Here is a 15,366-nt window from a genome sequence, read left to right on the forward strand (position 1 = left end):
TTGTGAAAGAGTTCGTCCAGGGAAGTACTGCCACCTCATAAAAAAAAGTTCACCTTACCAATTTGCCCGCTCACACTAGCCTTACAAATTTGTTTCGTTAATCTCCTTTCATTCATTATCTCTATACGTCCGAACCATCTATGCATCCCTATCTCTAACTTTGTCACTACATCTTGTTTCATGCCGCAACCCTCTCTTGTTAGCAACTCTACTCTAGTAGTCATAATACAGGGAATTCGCCAGTTTGAGATCAGATTGATTGGTGTAGTTGTCTGGCAAATTATTGTTGTTGTTGTCTAACCAGAGGGCATTTACGCAACCTATATGTATGTAAAAGCGTGTGCTCATTTCTAACTACTTGAGATATACGTAACCTGCACAGTTACTTTTGTTATTGTACTGCAATTGGACTGGTCAATTTTTATGAGAAATTCGTTTCGAAATAGTCTTAGTGATCTGGTTTACATTTTTTAAATCGTTACGAGATGTTCTGGAAATTCTTTCAGAAATCATAGATTTTTTTTTTCTTATATGACGACTGCCTCCACCGCCTCCTTGATCTCTTTTTAACAAAACATAATAACTACCTCCGTGACCCGAACGGTTGCCATACTGGTCTGTCACGCATAGGTCCCGGGTTCGATTCCCTCTCCAGAAGAAATATTTGTATGGCCTACATTTATTTGTCTCTGAGTTTGGGTGTAATTTGTAGTTGTGTATGTGTGTCCATGGCACCCGCGACCTAGGGTTTCCCTAGTGAGGGGTCATAGTGTGTGCGTTATTATTATTATTATTTCCTCTATGAAAAAATAAATTTTGTTGTTAAAGTTAAAAAGTTGGTATATCATTTGATTCTTGTGAAATATTTTATATTTTATGTGGAGCTAAATAATTGCTTCATTTATGACTTCTACTCCAAGTTGAAATATGCTCTCATTTACCTGCTGTGATATTGGTGAATTCTTAATTAAAATGTCAACTGTTCGAATCCTCGGCGTCCACTGGGGTTTTAGTGGATTGTCGTGGATATGACCCGGGAAGATACTGCCTCCGTGGCCGAACGGTTACCGTGCCGGACTGCCACACAGGGATGCCGGGTTCGATTCCCGGGCCGGGAGAAATATTTGCATGGCCTACATATATTTCTCTCGTGAGTTCGGGTGTAATTTCTGGTTGTTTATGTGTGTGTTCATGGCACCCGCGACATAGAGTTTCCCTAGTGAGGGGCTATGTTGAGTGAGTGCTAGTTAGGAAATCTTAAGCCTCCCAGAATCGAGAGTATACGTGAAACATTTTCCTGTAAACAAAAAAAGGTACGTTGATAAGGTCAGTTATTTGTTTGTTTATGGTTTTTGTTGTATTTAAAAGCAATAAAATGTCTTTAATCAGCATTGGACCATCAGTGATGTGGACCGAGGCCAAAAACCCTTTTTGTGAAGGAGACTCTGTTCCTGACCCTAGTACTAGTAATTTATTTAAAAATCGTTATAGTACTAACGGAAATTCCAATGAAGCGTTAAAAATATTAATAAGTATTATTAACATTTTACCTAACAACCTAGAGTATTCTAAAGCTGATTGGATCATGTCACGTGCTACGTAGGTGTTGCGAAAACTGCGGCGCGCGTGCAACTTTAACGCATCGTCGCGTAACGTAACTGCGGGTGCAATATTGTGTGACGATATGAGATAAAAGTGACCAGTTTAAAAAGTATGCTCAGCTGGACAAAGTGTTGGATTTTATTGACTGATTTCAAGTAGGTTTTTTTAAGTGACAGGACGAACAAGCCTGGTGGTAAGCGACGCGCCTATCCATAACTCAGATCTTCAAATCGCAAAGATTTTAGAGCCACTGCCGCTGCGTGCGTCACCATGAACCATAAGTTAACCAGTCCCATGTGCCTGTAACTTCACCAGCACCCTTACCCTTTCAAACCGGAACGCAGTAATGCTCAGTTTACGCTTGGCGGCAGAAATAGGTAAGGTGGCTGTACTTGGACTCTTTTCCAAGGAGGTCTACTGCTACTAAATAAAGGTAAGAAATGGTTTTTAAAGAAATTTAATAAGCAACAGTTTCTTTATCACTCTTTATACTGTAGTGAACTAACTACCTTTACTGAGCACAGAAAGAAGAGAATGAAGCAGTTTTCTTAATTTAGGTCATTATTTCATTACGACAATTCTTTTGGACATATCCTTTTGTATTAGTCTCAAATATATAATTTATTTAGTATAAGTTACTCAATAGTGACTGTACCTGTGTTGTTTTCACTTGACAGGCGTGGCGCAATGTGGTGTAGTTATGGTTCTATGTAAAATGGTTACGTTTTTAGTAAAAATATTTATGACTTGTATTGCACCATGGTAAATTTAAATATCCACATACATCCTGAATGTCTTCGTTACTCGCTTTCTGCGACAACCACTGTGAGAAAACGTAGGGTACTTAGTCCAAGTCGTAATCGGAATGATGATTCCGATAATTAATGATGATTAATCATGTCATATTCCCCATTCAATAAATCATAAGTATCGTAACAAAATAAATTTCCTGAAATATGATTTATACGACTTATTGTACATAAAAGCAACACAAATTCTAAAGATGTATCATTTTCTCAAAGAATGCCACATAATACGAAATATTGCAATGCCCATCAAAGGCGATTGTCATAGGAGATTGGGCAATGATATATCCATCAATAGGTATTTGGTCAAGGTCGAGCACCTGTCATCCGAAGACCTTCGAGTTCAGATGTTCAACTATGTGATTGTGATGACAGTATTGATTATGAACTATTGCAAATAGATAGAGGAAATTGTTGTGAAATGAGACGCGTAGAGTATTTGTTTGACATCATGTGATTTCTGTGATGTGTAAGTATATATTAAACGTTCGTTGTATTAAGTGAATAAATATGAAAAAAGTTTATATTAAATACGATTATATTAAATGAGCGTTAGGTAGAAAATATTTATATGATACATTACACACTCAATTTGTTTCATGTAGTTCGTATTATTTTATGACTTTAAAGTGAATAATCACTTCTGACGTGTGGTCACATGTGGCTTTAATATAATCTTGGAGTTATTGTATTGTATTTTGTGTTTCTTTTTAACAAAAATAAATAAGTGCGCATTTGACCTTCGGCTCACCTGATGGAGAGTGACGAGGTCGACGATGGAGTATGCACACCTAAATAATGCCTATTCACTCTCGCCTGAAGGCCCAAGTTATAGCGTTCAAGGAATTAGTCTGCAGGCAGGAAATTCCACTCCATAATCAGTTGGCGTTAGCTGCTCACTACAAACAGCCACGCATAAGTTTAATAAAGTGCATAATCTGGTATTCTCTTGATAGCAACAACATAAACAAGTTTTTGTAATTGTTTCTTATAAGTGAATAATAAAGAGCAACTGTTTGCCGTTTTCGTTTCGCCGATGAGGCAATAAACTGGTTTGGCCACTATGCCACTACGCAACCGCAGTTGTCAGAGACTACCAAAATATATCAGTTTCACTATAATCTGTGGTATTGATAATTTTAATACGTAATCAGTATGATATAAGTTTTTTTTATAATATCAAGTGACGGGACGAACAAGTCGTGCACCTGATGGTACGCCACACGCCTGTCCATAAGAGTTGCAGTACCACTCAGATATTTAAATCGCAAAGATCTGAGGGGCACTGCCATTGCGTCCGTCACCCTGAGACGTAAGTTGACAAGTCCCATGTGCATCTAATTTCACCAGCACCCTTACCCTTCAATACCAGAACACAGTAATGCTGACATTACGGCTTGGCGGCAGAAATAGGTAAAGTGGCAGTACTACCCTGGATGAACTCTTTCACAAGGAGCTCTACTGTTACTTAATTTAATTTCTTTTTTATTTAATAAAAAAAGAGTGAATAAAACAACTGCTTAAATTGAAAACGTATGGTGCAAACAGAAAACGATTGTCCTGAGACGTGTATGCCATACTAGGTGTTAAGAAGTTTGGATAGACGAAGTGTGATCTTGTTTTCAATACTACCTCATCAAACTCAATGACATTTGCGTACAATCTACATTAGAAATATGATCGTGGTTTGTCAATTACACCGGGCTCTAAAACTCGTATTTGTCGACAAAACGGAGCTCGACAGTATACTAAGAGTCTGAGATAATGCACAATTAAGTTTTATTTATAGATACAGATAACTGTTTGAATGAACTTCAAACATGAAATAAATAACAATATTATCAAGGAAGACTATGCTCTTAAACAATTTTGATCACAGGATGCCTCCGTGACCAACCCCTGAACGACGCGGCTTGAACAGCAGAGGATCAAGGACCATAAGCACTTTGATGTATTAGGGAGATCTACGATCAGTGATTATGGTGTCTTATTTCCTCTACGCCTACCAACGAGAAAGTTTTGACTGCGTAGTTAAGCGAAATACTTCTGAGGCTGTAATAGCTTGAGAACTGTTATTCAATGTATTGAAGAAACGACGATACAGAAAGGTCTTAATTTGTCCTTACATAATATTGCAGACAAAAGAATATGGTCGTTGGGTAATTTTTAAGTAGAAGATAAATCGGCTTATGTCATTTAGAGTTTAGTGTTGGGATGTTTTCACTTCCTGGTGCATCTTCATGAGCTTCAAAGCATTTCTATTGTATTGTTGTGCTGTTAAATATTTAAATGAGACTTTTATACATAGTTACCGCAATCTTTGTAGAGCATCTTTAATTAAATACATATATGCATATATATTTCTCTATACTTGGTCTTGGTTCAAGGTGGTATAATATATCCTCGGGCTCATTTTGCTCATATGAGTTTCCTTTATTCTATAAGTTTTAGAATTGAACTCTGTTAATCATGCAGGTACAAAAATAAGATATAGTCTGTATGATAAAAAGTATAAAACGCAAAAAATTGCGATAAATGCATGAAAAACTATTTAAATTTGCTCGACATATTTACTATTTACTAACGACATTGTTATAAAACTCAAAAGAAGTTACGCGCCGTCTCCGCGCATTATGACATACATATTGTTACAAAATCAACGCAAGCGCAGCCAAACAAAGCTGTAAGCGGTCAGCGGCTATTATCATATTAGGCTGCGACAGGCAGTCACCACACCGCACGAGCACGTACAGTCTAAAAGTGTAAAGGCTGACAAATTCGAATTTCAAATTCTGGTCATATTATGAAATTTTAAACTGTCAACACTATGACCTTTTAAAGTCCAATTATAACTTGTTAGCATTTGCAGGTTTAATTGGTAAGTGTTTTTATTAAAAATGGTTAAGGTGTACAACAACCAGCAAACATCACTAATAAATGGGTGCGATTCGTAATATATAATAACAAATGACATATTTTTAGTCGATATAACGCACAACAGATATAATTAATTTATGGTATACAGACATTTGACATAGTCTTGCATGATATAAAGGTCACTGGGTATAATAGACTATTGAAATAACAACTTTCAATCTAATATACTGATGGCATAATGTTCATTTTATATAAACACTTCGGATGTAATATTCACTGAATATAATGTTGAATGTGTATGTGTGAAAAAAAAATTAATATAATTCCAGTGGTGTGTAGGTGCAACGGTGAATGAACCGAATTTGTTTGCATTTGCTAGTTGGTTCGACCTCCTCCTGTGGGTTTAGGTGAGGTTAGTATACGACAAAGCTGCCAGAATCGGATTTGTTTGCATTTGCTAGTTGGTTCGACCTCCTCCAGTGGGTTTAGGTGAGGTTAGTATATGACAAAGCTGCCAGAACCGAATTTGTTTGCATTTGCTAGTTGGTTCGACCTCCTCCTGAGGGTTTAGGTTAGGTTAGTATATGACAAAGCTGCCAGAATCGGATTTGTTGGTATTTGCTAGTTGGTTCGACCTCCTCCAATGGGCTTAGGTGAGGTTAGTATATGACAAAGCTGCCAGAATCGAATTTGTTTGCATTTGCTAGTTGGTTCGATCTCCTCCAGTGGGTTTAGGTGAGGTTAGTTTACGACAAAGCTGCCAGAATCGAATTTGTTTGCATTTGCTAGTTGGTTCGATCTCCTCCTGTGGGTTTAGGTTAGGTTAATATATGCAGCTAAATATTTTGCTTAAAGTTTCAATAAATAAAGTTTTTAACACAAAAATCACTTAAAGCTATACAAAATCAAATATATTATGCGATTGTACATTTAATGGAATAAAAAATTGTTATCAACATAATATAGGGCGCTTCAACTATTCGTAAAACGAAATATTGTATTATATTATTTAATACATTATAGTGGTAGTACTTATACCATTTGTTCATTATGTCACTTAAAAATTATATCTAATATTTGTTATACTGAAGGTTCATTATACACATTGAAATTATGCCTTTTGTTGTTATACCTTTTGTTGATTATATACAGTAAGTGATTATATCCTTAGAAATTTTATCAAATGTTATTGTACCAAGTGAAAATAGATTATTTGTTGCTATATATTCCATTACACACTTTACTGGTTTATGATTATTTTGTATTAATTTTAAAGATAACAAGGTCTTCTTTAATGGTTATTAATAAACTTTCAATCTTTTTAACCGACTTCAAAAAAAGGAGGAGGGTCTCAATTAGACTGTAGGTTTTTTTTTGTATGTATGTTACGCGATAACTCCGGTATTACCGATAACCGATTTTCATGATTCTTCATTTGTTGTAAAGAGGGTACATCAATACGGGTCCCATTTCATTTTAAAGAAAATCATCCACCTCTAAGGGTGGCTGTTCACGCTTGAAGATTCATTTTTATAAATAGCACCTATATTTTACTTAAGGAGCAATTATTTTAATGGTTGATTTTGCTATTTCTCCAATTCAATGCGTTTTTCTCTCTATATACTTTGAGTAGTGAGAACCGATTTTTATTATCTCCAGTGTCAAGTCCTGTATAGTGGCGAACTAGTGGATATTTCAATAAAACTTGGCAAATAGAGGTCGGTTTATTTAGTACTCTGTACTGAGATTATTAGCGAATCGATTTCTTTTCGATGAATTAAGTTTCGCCGATCGAAATTAATGTAATGAATTTCATGTATAATTGCATTTGATTCTATTTAATAGTCCTAATTTTTAAACATTATACGTAATTATAATTCTTAATATAAAGAAAGCTGTTGGTAGCTGTAAAGGTGCCTGGCTGAGTAAAGAAATAGATATCTCACTGATGGCGCTACAGCAAAAAGTCGTTAAAAACCAAAAACGAAGATCTGCAACAAACATATAGACAAATTCGTAAGGTCCACTGACTCGTTCCGTGGCTTAGTTAGCATAGCGTCTGGCACGGTGTGCTAGAAGGCGCTGGTTCGAATCCAGCCGGACCATAGGATTTTTTTCTTAGTGTTCGATCTTTGTGACTGCTTAATAATTAAGAACTCTACATGAGAACTAGCACAAAAGAAATCGGATTATAGATTACAGATCAAACTTGAAACAAAAACTGTATTACTGTATTAGAATATTCGAATACAATACTAGTCTGTGACTGTATTTTTAGCGACTAGCAGCGTGGCGCGCACGAGAGTATTATGCAATCGGAGGCCGGCTCGGAAGTTGCGCGCGCGCTGCATTTGCGGAAACAAGCTCCGCACGATGCGGTACACATATAAATTAATCGATACAGTTCCTTCGAGAGTTCTAGAAATTCGGAATTTTTGTACTTGAAGTCTTTTTGTGACTTGCTTAAGGCGGTACTTGTTTATATACCGTCCCTTATATGTATTGGACGGGAGATGAAGTACCGTAGAGAAATGGTTAACTAAGCTAGACCAGTTTTGAACTTCGTTTGCGATTTTCGTAAAACTGAAACCTGAAGATATTCAACTGTTTATAGAACATCTAATTAGTTATGCTAATAGGTTCTTAATAGTCTTTTTTCCAACTCAACAACTATAGCAATATTAGTTAATATTATACCGAGGTAAACGTGCAAAACTCGTCTGAAGGAAAGTAAGCGCAGCGATGTTCGTGTTAACTTATTACACAATTCTTTAGTATGATGTTTCTCTTACGGATATTGCATACACGCGTCTTTTTAACAACGTGTATGTATCATGTTTTCGATATCCAACAAATCTGATTGTGAAATAATGTTAGGCTATCATAAAGTAATAATTATAACTATAACCTTAAAAAATACGACTTCCAAGTTTGTGGAATTACATGTATTTGACAAGTTTTATTGAAATTGGTTAACGGAAAGTGTATGAAATCCAATAAACCGGATTCATCCCCTAATATGCCACCCTTAGAGGTGGAATATTTTCCTCAAATTTTAATGGGACCACCACTGAGGTACCCTCTTTCCAACAAAAATAGAATCATCGAAATCGGTTCACAAATGTCACAAAAAATGTCGAATTGAGAACCTTCTTATTTTTTAAGTAGGCTAAAAAAGCATTTTGCATTTAAGAATTTTTTGAAGCACACATTTATCATTATCCTATATAAGAGCCAGTATTTGTGTAGCCTCGCCCATTCCTCACGGTCCATAACCAGCTCCTTGGCCTGCTGCTCACTTTGGCGAAGTGAGCACCACCCAAATACAATTTATTATAAATGGGTGTTGCTATTTAAGTCCAAATTTTGGAATAATCCGGAAGTCATTACAGTTTTCAACCGTTACAGAAACCACGGATATTATCTTACCACGATCCTATTACACACCTATCTAGTAACAGAGGAGCTCCTGTGAAAGAGTTCGTCCAGGGTAGTACTGCCATCTTATCTATTTCTGCCGCCAAGCAGTATTGTCAGCATTATTGCGTTCCGGTTAAGAAAGGTAAGAGCGCGAGGTGAAATGCACAAAAGCACGGGGGCATCCTGTGACCAAAATTGTTTAAGAGCATAGTCTTCCTTGATAATATTGTTATTTATTTCATGTTTGAAGTTCATTCAAATAGTTCTCTGTATCTATAAATAAAACTTAATTGTGCATTATCTCAGACTCTTAGTATACTGTCGAGCTCCGTTTTGTCGACAAATACGAGTTTTAGAGCCCGGTGTAATTGACAAACCACGATCATATTTCTAATGTAGATTGTACGCAAATGTCATTGAGTTTGATGAGGTAGTATTCAAAACAAGATCACACTTCGTCTATCCAAACTTCTTAACACCTGGTATGGCATACACGTCTCAGGACAATCGTTTTCTGTTTGTACCATACGTTTTCAGTTTAAGCAGTTGTTTTATTCACTCTTTTTTTATTAAATAAAAAAGAAATTAAATTAAGTAACAGTAGAGCTCCTTGTGAAAGAGTTCGTCCAGAGTAGTACTGCCACTTTACCTATTTCTGCCGCCAAGCCGTAATGTCAGCATTACTGTGTTCTGGTATTGAAGGGTAAGGGTGCTGGTGAAATTAGATGCACATGGGATTTGTCAACTTATGTCTCAGGTGACGGGCGCAGTGGCATTGCTCTTTAGATCTTGGCGATTTAAAGTTCTGCATGACACTGCAACTGTTACGGATAGGCGTGTCGCTTACCACCAGTCCCATCTCTTGGTATCTTAAAAAAATATATAGACAGGGTTATTTTGAATTACTCTGATGATAAGAACTTTTAGAAGTTGTAAAACATAAAATATGTCAGTTTTGTTATAGTAACTTTATGTCAAGAGGTTTTGTGTTATTAAAGAGTAAACTGTGTAAGTGGCATTGTTAGAAATATAAATGAAATCAAGTCGATGATTTTAACTAGATATTTTGACTTGCTCATCATCACACAATCTATAAATCTAATCTAATAATATAAACCTAAAACTATAAATTTAACTATAAATCTAATCTAATCTATAATCTAATTCGTGTTCGGTTTACTAGTAGTACTTTTTTTAATTTTTTGTGTGCTAAATTAGATTGTGCCTATTAAATATTAATTAGGTCTAATTTGAATTCCGTTGTAAGTTATGTAATGTAATATATTTTATGAAATATAAAATTGAGCAACAGTTTTTTGTTCCTCTCCAGAAACAATCGTTTAAGGTTTTTTTTGACACACTCCTAGCACTAGGAAAGCCCTGTATCGTGGGTGCCATGGCCATACACTTAGGTAGACAACCACAAATTACACCCAAACTCGTCAAACTCACGAGAGAAACAAATGTAGCTCATACAAATATTTTTCCCGGCCCGGGAATCGAAACCGGGACCTCTGCGTGGCAGTCCACTGTCCGCTAACCGTTCGGCCACGGAGGATTGTCGCATAACAAAGATTGGCAAGTGAGCATCGGCTTAAAATTTATTCTACGCCAAGAATAAACATTAATCTCAAGCTAATAAATAACGTAGTTATTATAGATGCAATCCGTAAACTACTACATCCTGAATAACGATTCTGCCGAATTGAAAAGAACTTTTGTAACGTATTTCTATATAGCACAATTAACTTTATTTCTATTGTGCAATGTTATACTAGATCCGCTGTAGCTGCGGGAATTCACGAGACTGCGCGAGAATTATCCCGAAGACGCGCGACCTGTTTTTGGACTCATATCTAGTTTGTAAGTGATATTTCTGCTTCTTATTCATTTCTTGTCATATCGAAGACATACACTGTAATGCTGCCATCGTGGTGCAAGGTTTTGCCAATCGACGTAAGGTACTCGCCGATGGTTGCCCAGGGTGCGCGAGACGTACAGGAAAGGAATGGTACGTTCGTCGTCGTGCGGGGAGTCCTCTTTCGTACACCCTCTACGTGACGTGCCGCCATTCTGTTCCGCAGCAATTAAAATTGAGCCTTAGTCACTACCATAGGCTTTAGAAAGACTGCAGCTTCTTCGTAATTATTTAACGCCAGCTCTTTCAAAATGTGCAATTAAAGTTTGTAAACTAATATACCCAGCAAAATTACAAGCACATTTTAAATACACACTATTTATTGCTAGTGACAGGCAACTAGTCTAATATTTTTTTAAGTTTTGTTTTTTGATATTCTTTTAAGGAACTCTAATACGTGTAAGGTTCTCGCGTATGGTGAGTGGAAAACGAAGGTCGCATATTGCTGCAATATAGGCTGTTTTTAAAAAAACATATTTAAAAATAAATTGTAATATTTTTGAACATTATACATTATAGAACAAAAAACGGATGAGATGGCATACATTTTTAAAATTATATTTACCAAATAATGTCTTGGATAATCAGTTCATCTGAAATTATTAAAAATGAAAGCCAAATAATTAGAACACAATATTTATAACTATTACGTACGTATGTCATACAAAGATCGAACATACACAAAGAAAACTTCCTTTGATCGGACTGGACATAGCCACTTTGAGGCTACATGTCCAGTCCAATCGAAGGAACTATACTTTGTTTGTTCTCGTATCAATAATAATAACACACCAGCGGAGTATTTTCTCAGAAAATAGGTGAATATCATAATAAAAACATCATGATAGTCAATAAAACTTTTTTTACAATACTAAGTGACAGGACGAGCAAGTCGTGCGCGTGGCTGTAAGCGACACGCCTATCCATAACAATTGCAGTGCAATTAGAGCTTTAAACCACAAAAATCTTATGGGCATTGCCACAGCGCCCGTCACCCTGAGACATACGTTGACAAGTCCCATGTGCCTGTAATTTCATCAGCACCTTTACCCTTCTAAATCGAAGCGCAGTAATGCTCACATTACTACTTGGTGGCAGGAATAGGTAAGGTGGTAAATATGTTCATATTTATACTTTGCAATTTACAAACTTTTTTAATAATATTGTACAATAGTAGTAATTTGTTTAACGAAATACTCAAATTTAATCAATCAAAATACTACTAATTCTGTACAATATTTAAAGAGATATTTTAAAAATGGTAACCGTACTAAGTCTAGCTAGCTAGTTGCCAATCAACATAGAACAAAATACAATACAATAATTCCGAGATTTCAGAGTGAGGTACGATTCACTCTGTGTATAACTTCCTTGAAGTTTAGGTAAATTTGAATTCTGATCTTTAGGATCCAAAATATAAGTCCAATATCTTCTTAAAACTTAACAAAACTTTAAAAATTATAAAAATGTGAACTATAAAAAATTTAATTTTAGAGCAGTAGAACTCCTTGTGAAAGAATTCGTTCAGGGAAGTAAAAATAATAAAATAATAACATTGTTTATTGAATAACGTATTCTACAAATGAATAACTAAAGACTAATTATGCGAATAAATGTAAAATATAAGACGTATACCTGAACTAGGAGAATCCTGTATTTCAGGTAAAAATACTAATTATACAGGTGAATATATGATGATTAAATTATAAACAAAAAAATTATTTAAATATAAACAAAACAATAATAATAATCAAACAATGAAATGCAAATCATATACCTATTACGTTTAAATTAGACAACATTTATTTTGGGATAATTAATAAATTCTCTGTATCATCGTAGGATATATTTTGAAGGAATTCTTGGAGAAAATTTCTTAACCTTTATGTAACAAAAATGATATATGGCCAGTTTGGCGTTTAATTTATTGTACAAAATTGGACCAAGAAATACAAAAAATCTGGAAATAAACACGTTTTGATGATACAATTTTGGGGCAGACGATATCTTTCCCTCTTGTGTTAGTGATTTCAGTACTATATGGGAGTGCAATGTGCTGTTTGAGAACTGTGGATTTAATAAATAATTGCCTTACAGTTAGTACCTTACACGACTTATACAGAAGGTCAGTGGGGTAAAGGAAAGGGCGGAAGGTAGAAACCTTAAATAAATTTTAAAACAAACATGTTTTCAGAAACATTATGTTTGAGTTATAAAAGTAAATAGATCACTTACCACTAATTTGTAACACCGTAATTCCAATTACAAATAAACACTTTACACCTGTTACCATGTTTTTAAACAAACAATCTTTCCAAAACTCTATACAGCAAACTTCTTAACAATTATTGATCACAGAAAATTATCACAAAGTTTACTAAAAGTATACAATTACTACTTATTACTACTGCATTATTTTGTTCTGTATTATGTACAGTAAATCGTTTGTTTAACTGTCGTGTAATGTAAAGGTTCTTTAGGGCCTTTGTAAGCGTGTGTCGCGAGCGTTTGCGGTTCGAATACTGGCGCGTACGCAGCGAAAGTCGCTGGGTGATGTTGACCCTGCGCGCGTAGGCTTCCTATGTCTACATTCGGCCATCCTTCTGTATTAACCCATGTTGGTATACTGGGATCAAGTGCCTCTTGAAAGTATTTTGTTTCATAGATTTTGTTTTTTACATTCACATGCCTTAGAGTTTTATATATATTCGCACGTTTGTTTAGCGTAATATTTTTCATCTTCAATGAAGTAAACATTTTTTTTTGTACCTACGTACAGTCGATGCTCTACCTGACCATTTGGTTCTGAGTAGAAAAGCCTGAAGAAAAGTGTTAAACAATCCCTTTAACTTGTGAAGTCTAAAATTCACTTTGATGTGATTTCCTGACTGCATGACATTTCAAGAAATTTTTTGTTTCAACAAATTGATCTTTAACGTTTTTAAGCTGGAATTTCTTTAACACTTCTGATAAATGCGTAAAACCCCTCATAATCCTTGTCTCGCGCGAAATCATACACGCGTCTGCAGGGTACTGGCCGCTTATACATCGCGTCCACAAGCATCACGCGAGTTTAAAATTCGCGCGTAAATTGTGTGTAATACGCCAGACTTTTGAATCGCGCGCATAACGCGCGTGACTCGCGCAAGTCGAGATACTAGAAACTCCTTGGTTCCGTTCAGTTTACGTGCAAACTTCAGAGTGGGTGCACATATCTAGGGAAGTGGAGCGGCCTAATTTTGATGAAGAAACGTATAAAGATGAAACAAAAAATCGGCAATATGGGATATGGAATCTTCTGAGTACGCTAGTGCAATTTTAAAACAAAACAGTGAACCGTGACCATGGGCCCTGTAAAGGGCCCGAAACATCGGTTTGTTTGAAAAAACAAATATACGCGATTTAAATCCGGAAAAATAGTTTCATTTCCTATGTGTAACAATCGCGAAAACCTAAGAACTTGATATGGGAAAACATAGTTTTATAACATACTATATGTCATTCTATTGCAAAGAATTGGATGTACGGAGTACATTCCCTTGAATTCTGACTGAATCCACCTTCAAACGCTCGCGTCTAAAACGTTTCTTCTGGAAGCAACGTACCTACGCGCGAAACCATACGCGGCGAATTTTCTTCTTCTGGACAAGACCTTAGAGACTAGCGGGTCAGGTATCTTAGGGTATCGACTACACTATGTGAATATTTTTCAAACGAGGTCAAAATATATCTCAACCATAAAGTCCTATTATCTTCTTTATCTAGATAATGTTATATATATGTTGAATATGTACCTCGTCAATTTACATCTAAAAGAAAATTTGATAACTCCAAGGAAGTACGGAAAGAACGGATGCAAAGTTTTGCAGCCGGAAACATCAAGGTAACACTATAATAACAATAATCAATCTTTAGTTACCTCACTATTGCACGTCTTCCAAATTCGATAATCGTATAACTGGTTTTGTTAAACCATTAGTAAGCGAGACCTTGTTGTAGATTCTCGTCTTGCAATTTGTATTTTTCTTTCCATTGCAATACCATGACATTTCCAGATTTTTACTTTTAAATTATTTATTGATTTGTTCTAATTATGTTCTATAGTTATTTTAGCTTATTAAATAAGTAATTAGTAACTTTCATTGGTAAGAATAAAAATGCATTTAATTTATGTTTAAAAATGTTTAATTCTTTTATTTAAAATATTAAATGCACATTTCACTTCCATCTCACCTGATGAAAAGTGGTGATGATGTTGACGATGGAGCATACACACCTAAATAATGCACACTCTTGTCTGTCAAGTTAGACCGTACAGAGAACAAATATTCAGGCAGGTAGAAGCGAAACGCGTATCCTTTACTAACCGTGATGATGTTCATTACGACATGGTCAAAATTCAACAAACTACTCAATGTTCTGACCTAGTAACAAAAATTGCACAGTAAAAAATTTCCTCGAAAATCAACCATTGACGCGAATGGTCTATCATTAAAAAAATAATTAATTTCATGGCAAACAACATACTTACCTTAATTGTGAAACTAATAAAGTTCTAAGTTAATAAAACTTCTGACACAGGCCGCAGTCAGACGACCCATTTAATAAAAACTAATTACCGTCATATGGACAATTGCGACAGAAGTATTCTTATCATCGCAAATACATTACCCAGGTAGTGACACCTAATGATTTTAAATACATAAGATGTCTCTGGTTCTATTTCTTTGAATGTTGCAGTTT

General features: G+C 35.4%; 1 protein-coding gene across 2 annotated transcripts in view; it reads right to left on the reverse strand.

Moving 5' to 3' along the window:
- The window catches only part of LOC113226942 (pancreatic lipase-related protein 2-like), a 31,225-nt gene extending 18,093 nt beyond the window's left edge, over nt 1–13,132 (reverse strand). For both annotated transcript variants that reach the window (XR_003310159.1, XM_026459758.1), the window contains exon 1: nt 12,859–13,132. Coding sequence is in view for 1 of the 2 variants with exons in the window: in XM_026459758.1 (XP_026315543.1) it covers nt 12,859–12,916 (58 nt within the window). In the remaining variant the exon portion in view is untranslated. The remainder of the gene's footprint in view (nt 1–12,858) is intronic.
- Nucleotides 13,133–15,366: the final 2,234 nt, after the last annotated feature.

The sequence above is a fragment of the Hyposmocoma kahamanoa genome, unplaced genomic scaffold (genome assembly GCF_003589595.1).
Source record: "Hyposmocoma kahamanoa isolate Upper Pololo Valley unplaced genomic scaffold, ASM358959v1 202, whole genome shotgun sequence".
NCBI lineage: Eukaryota > Metazoa > Arthropoda > Insecta > Lepidoptera > Cosmopterigidae > Hyposmocoma > Hyposmocoma kahamanoa.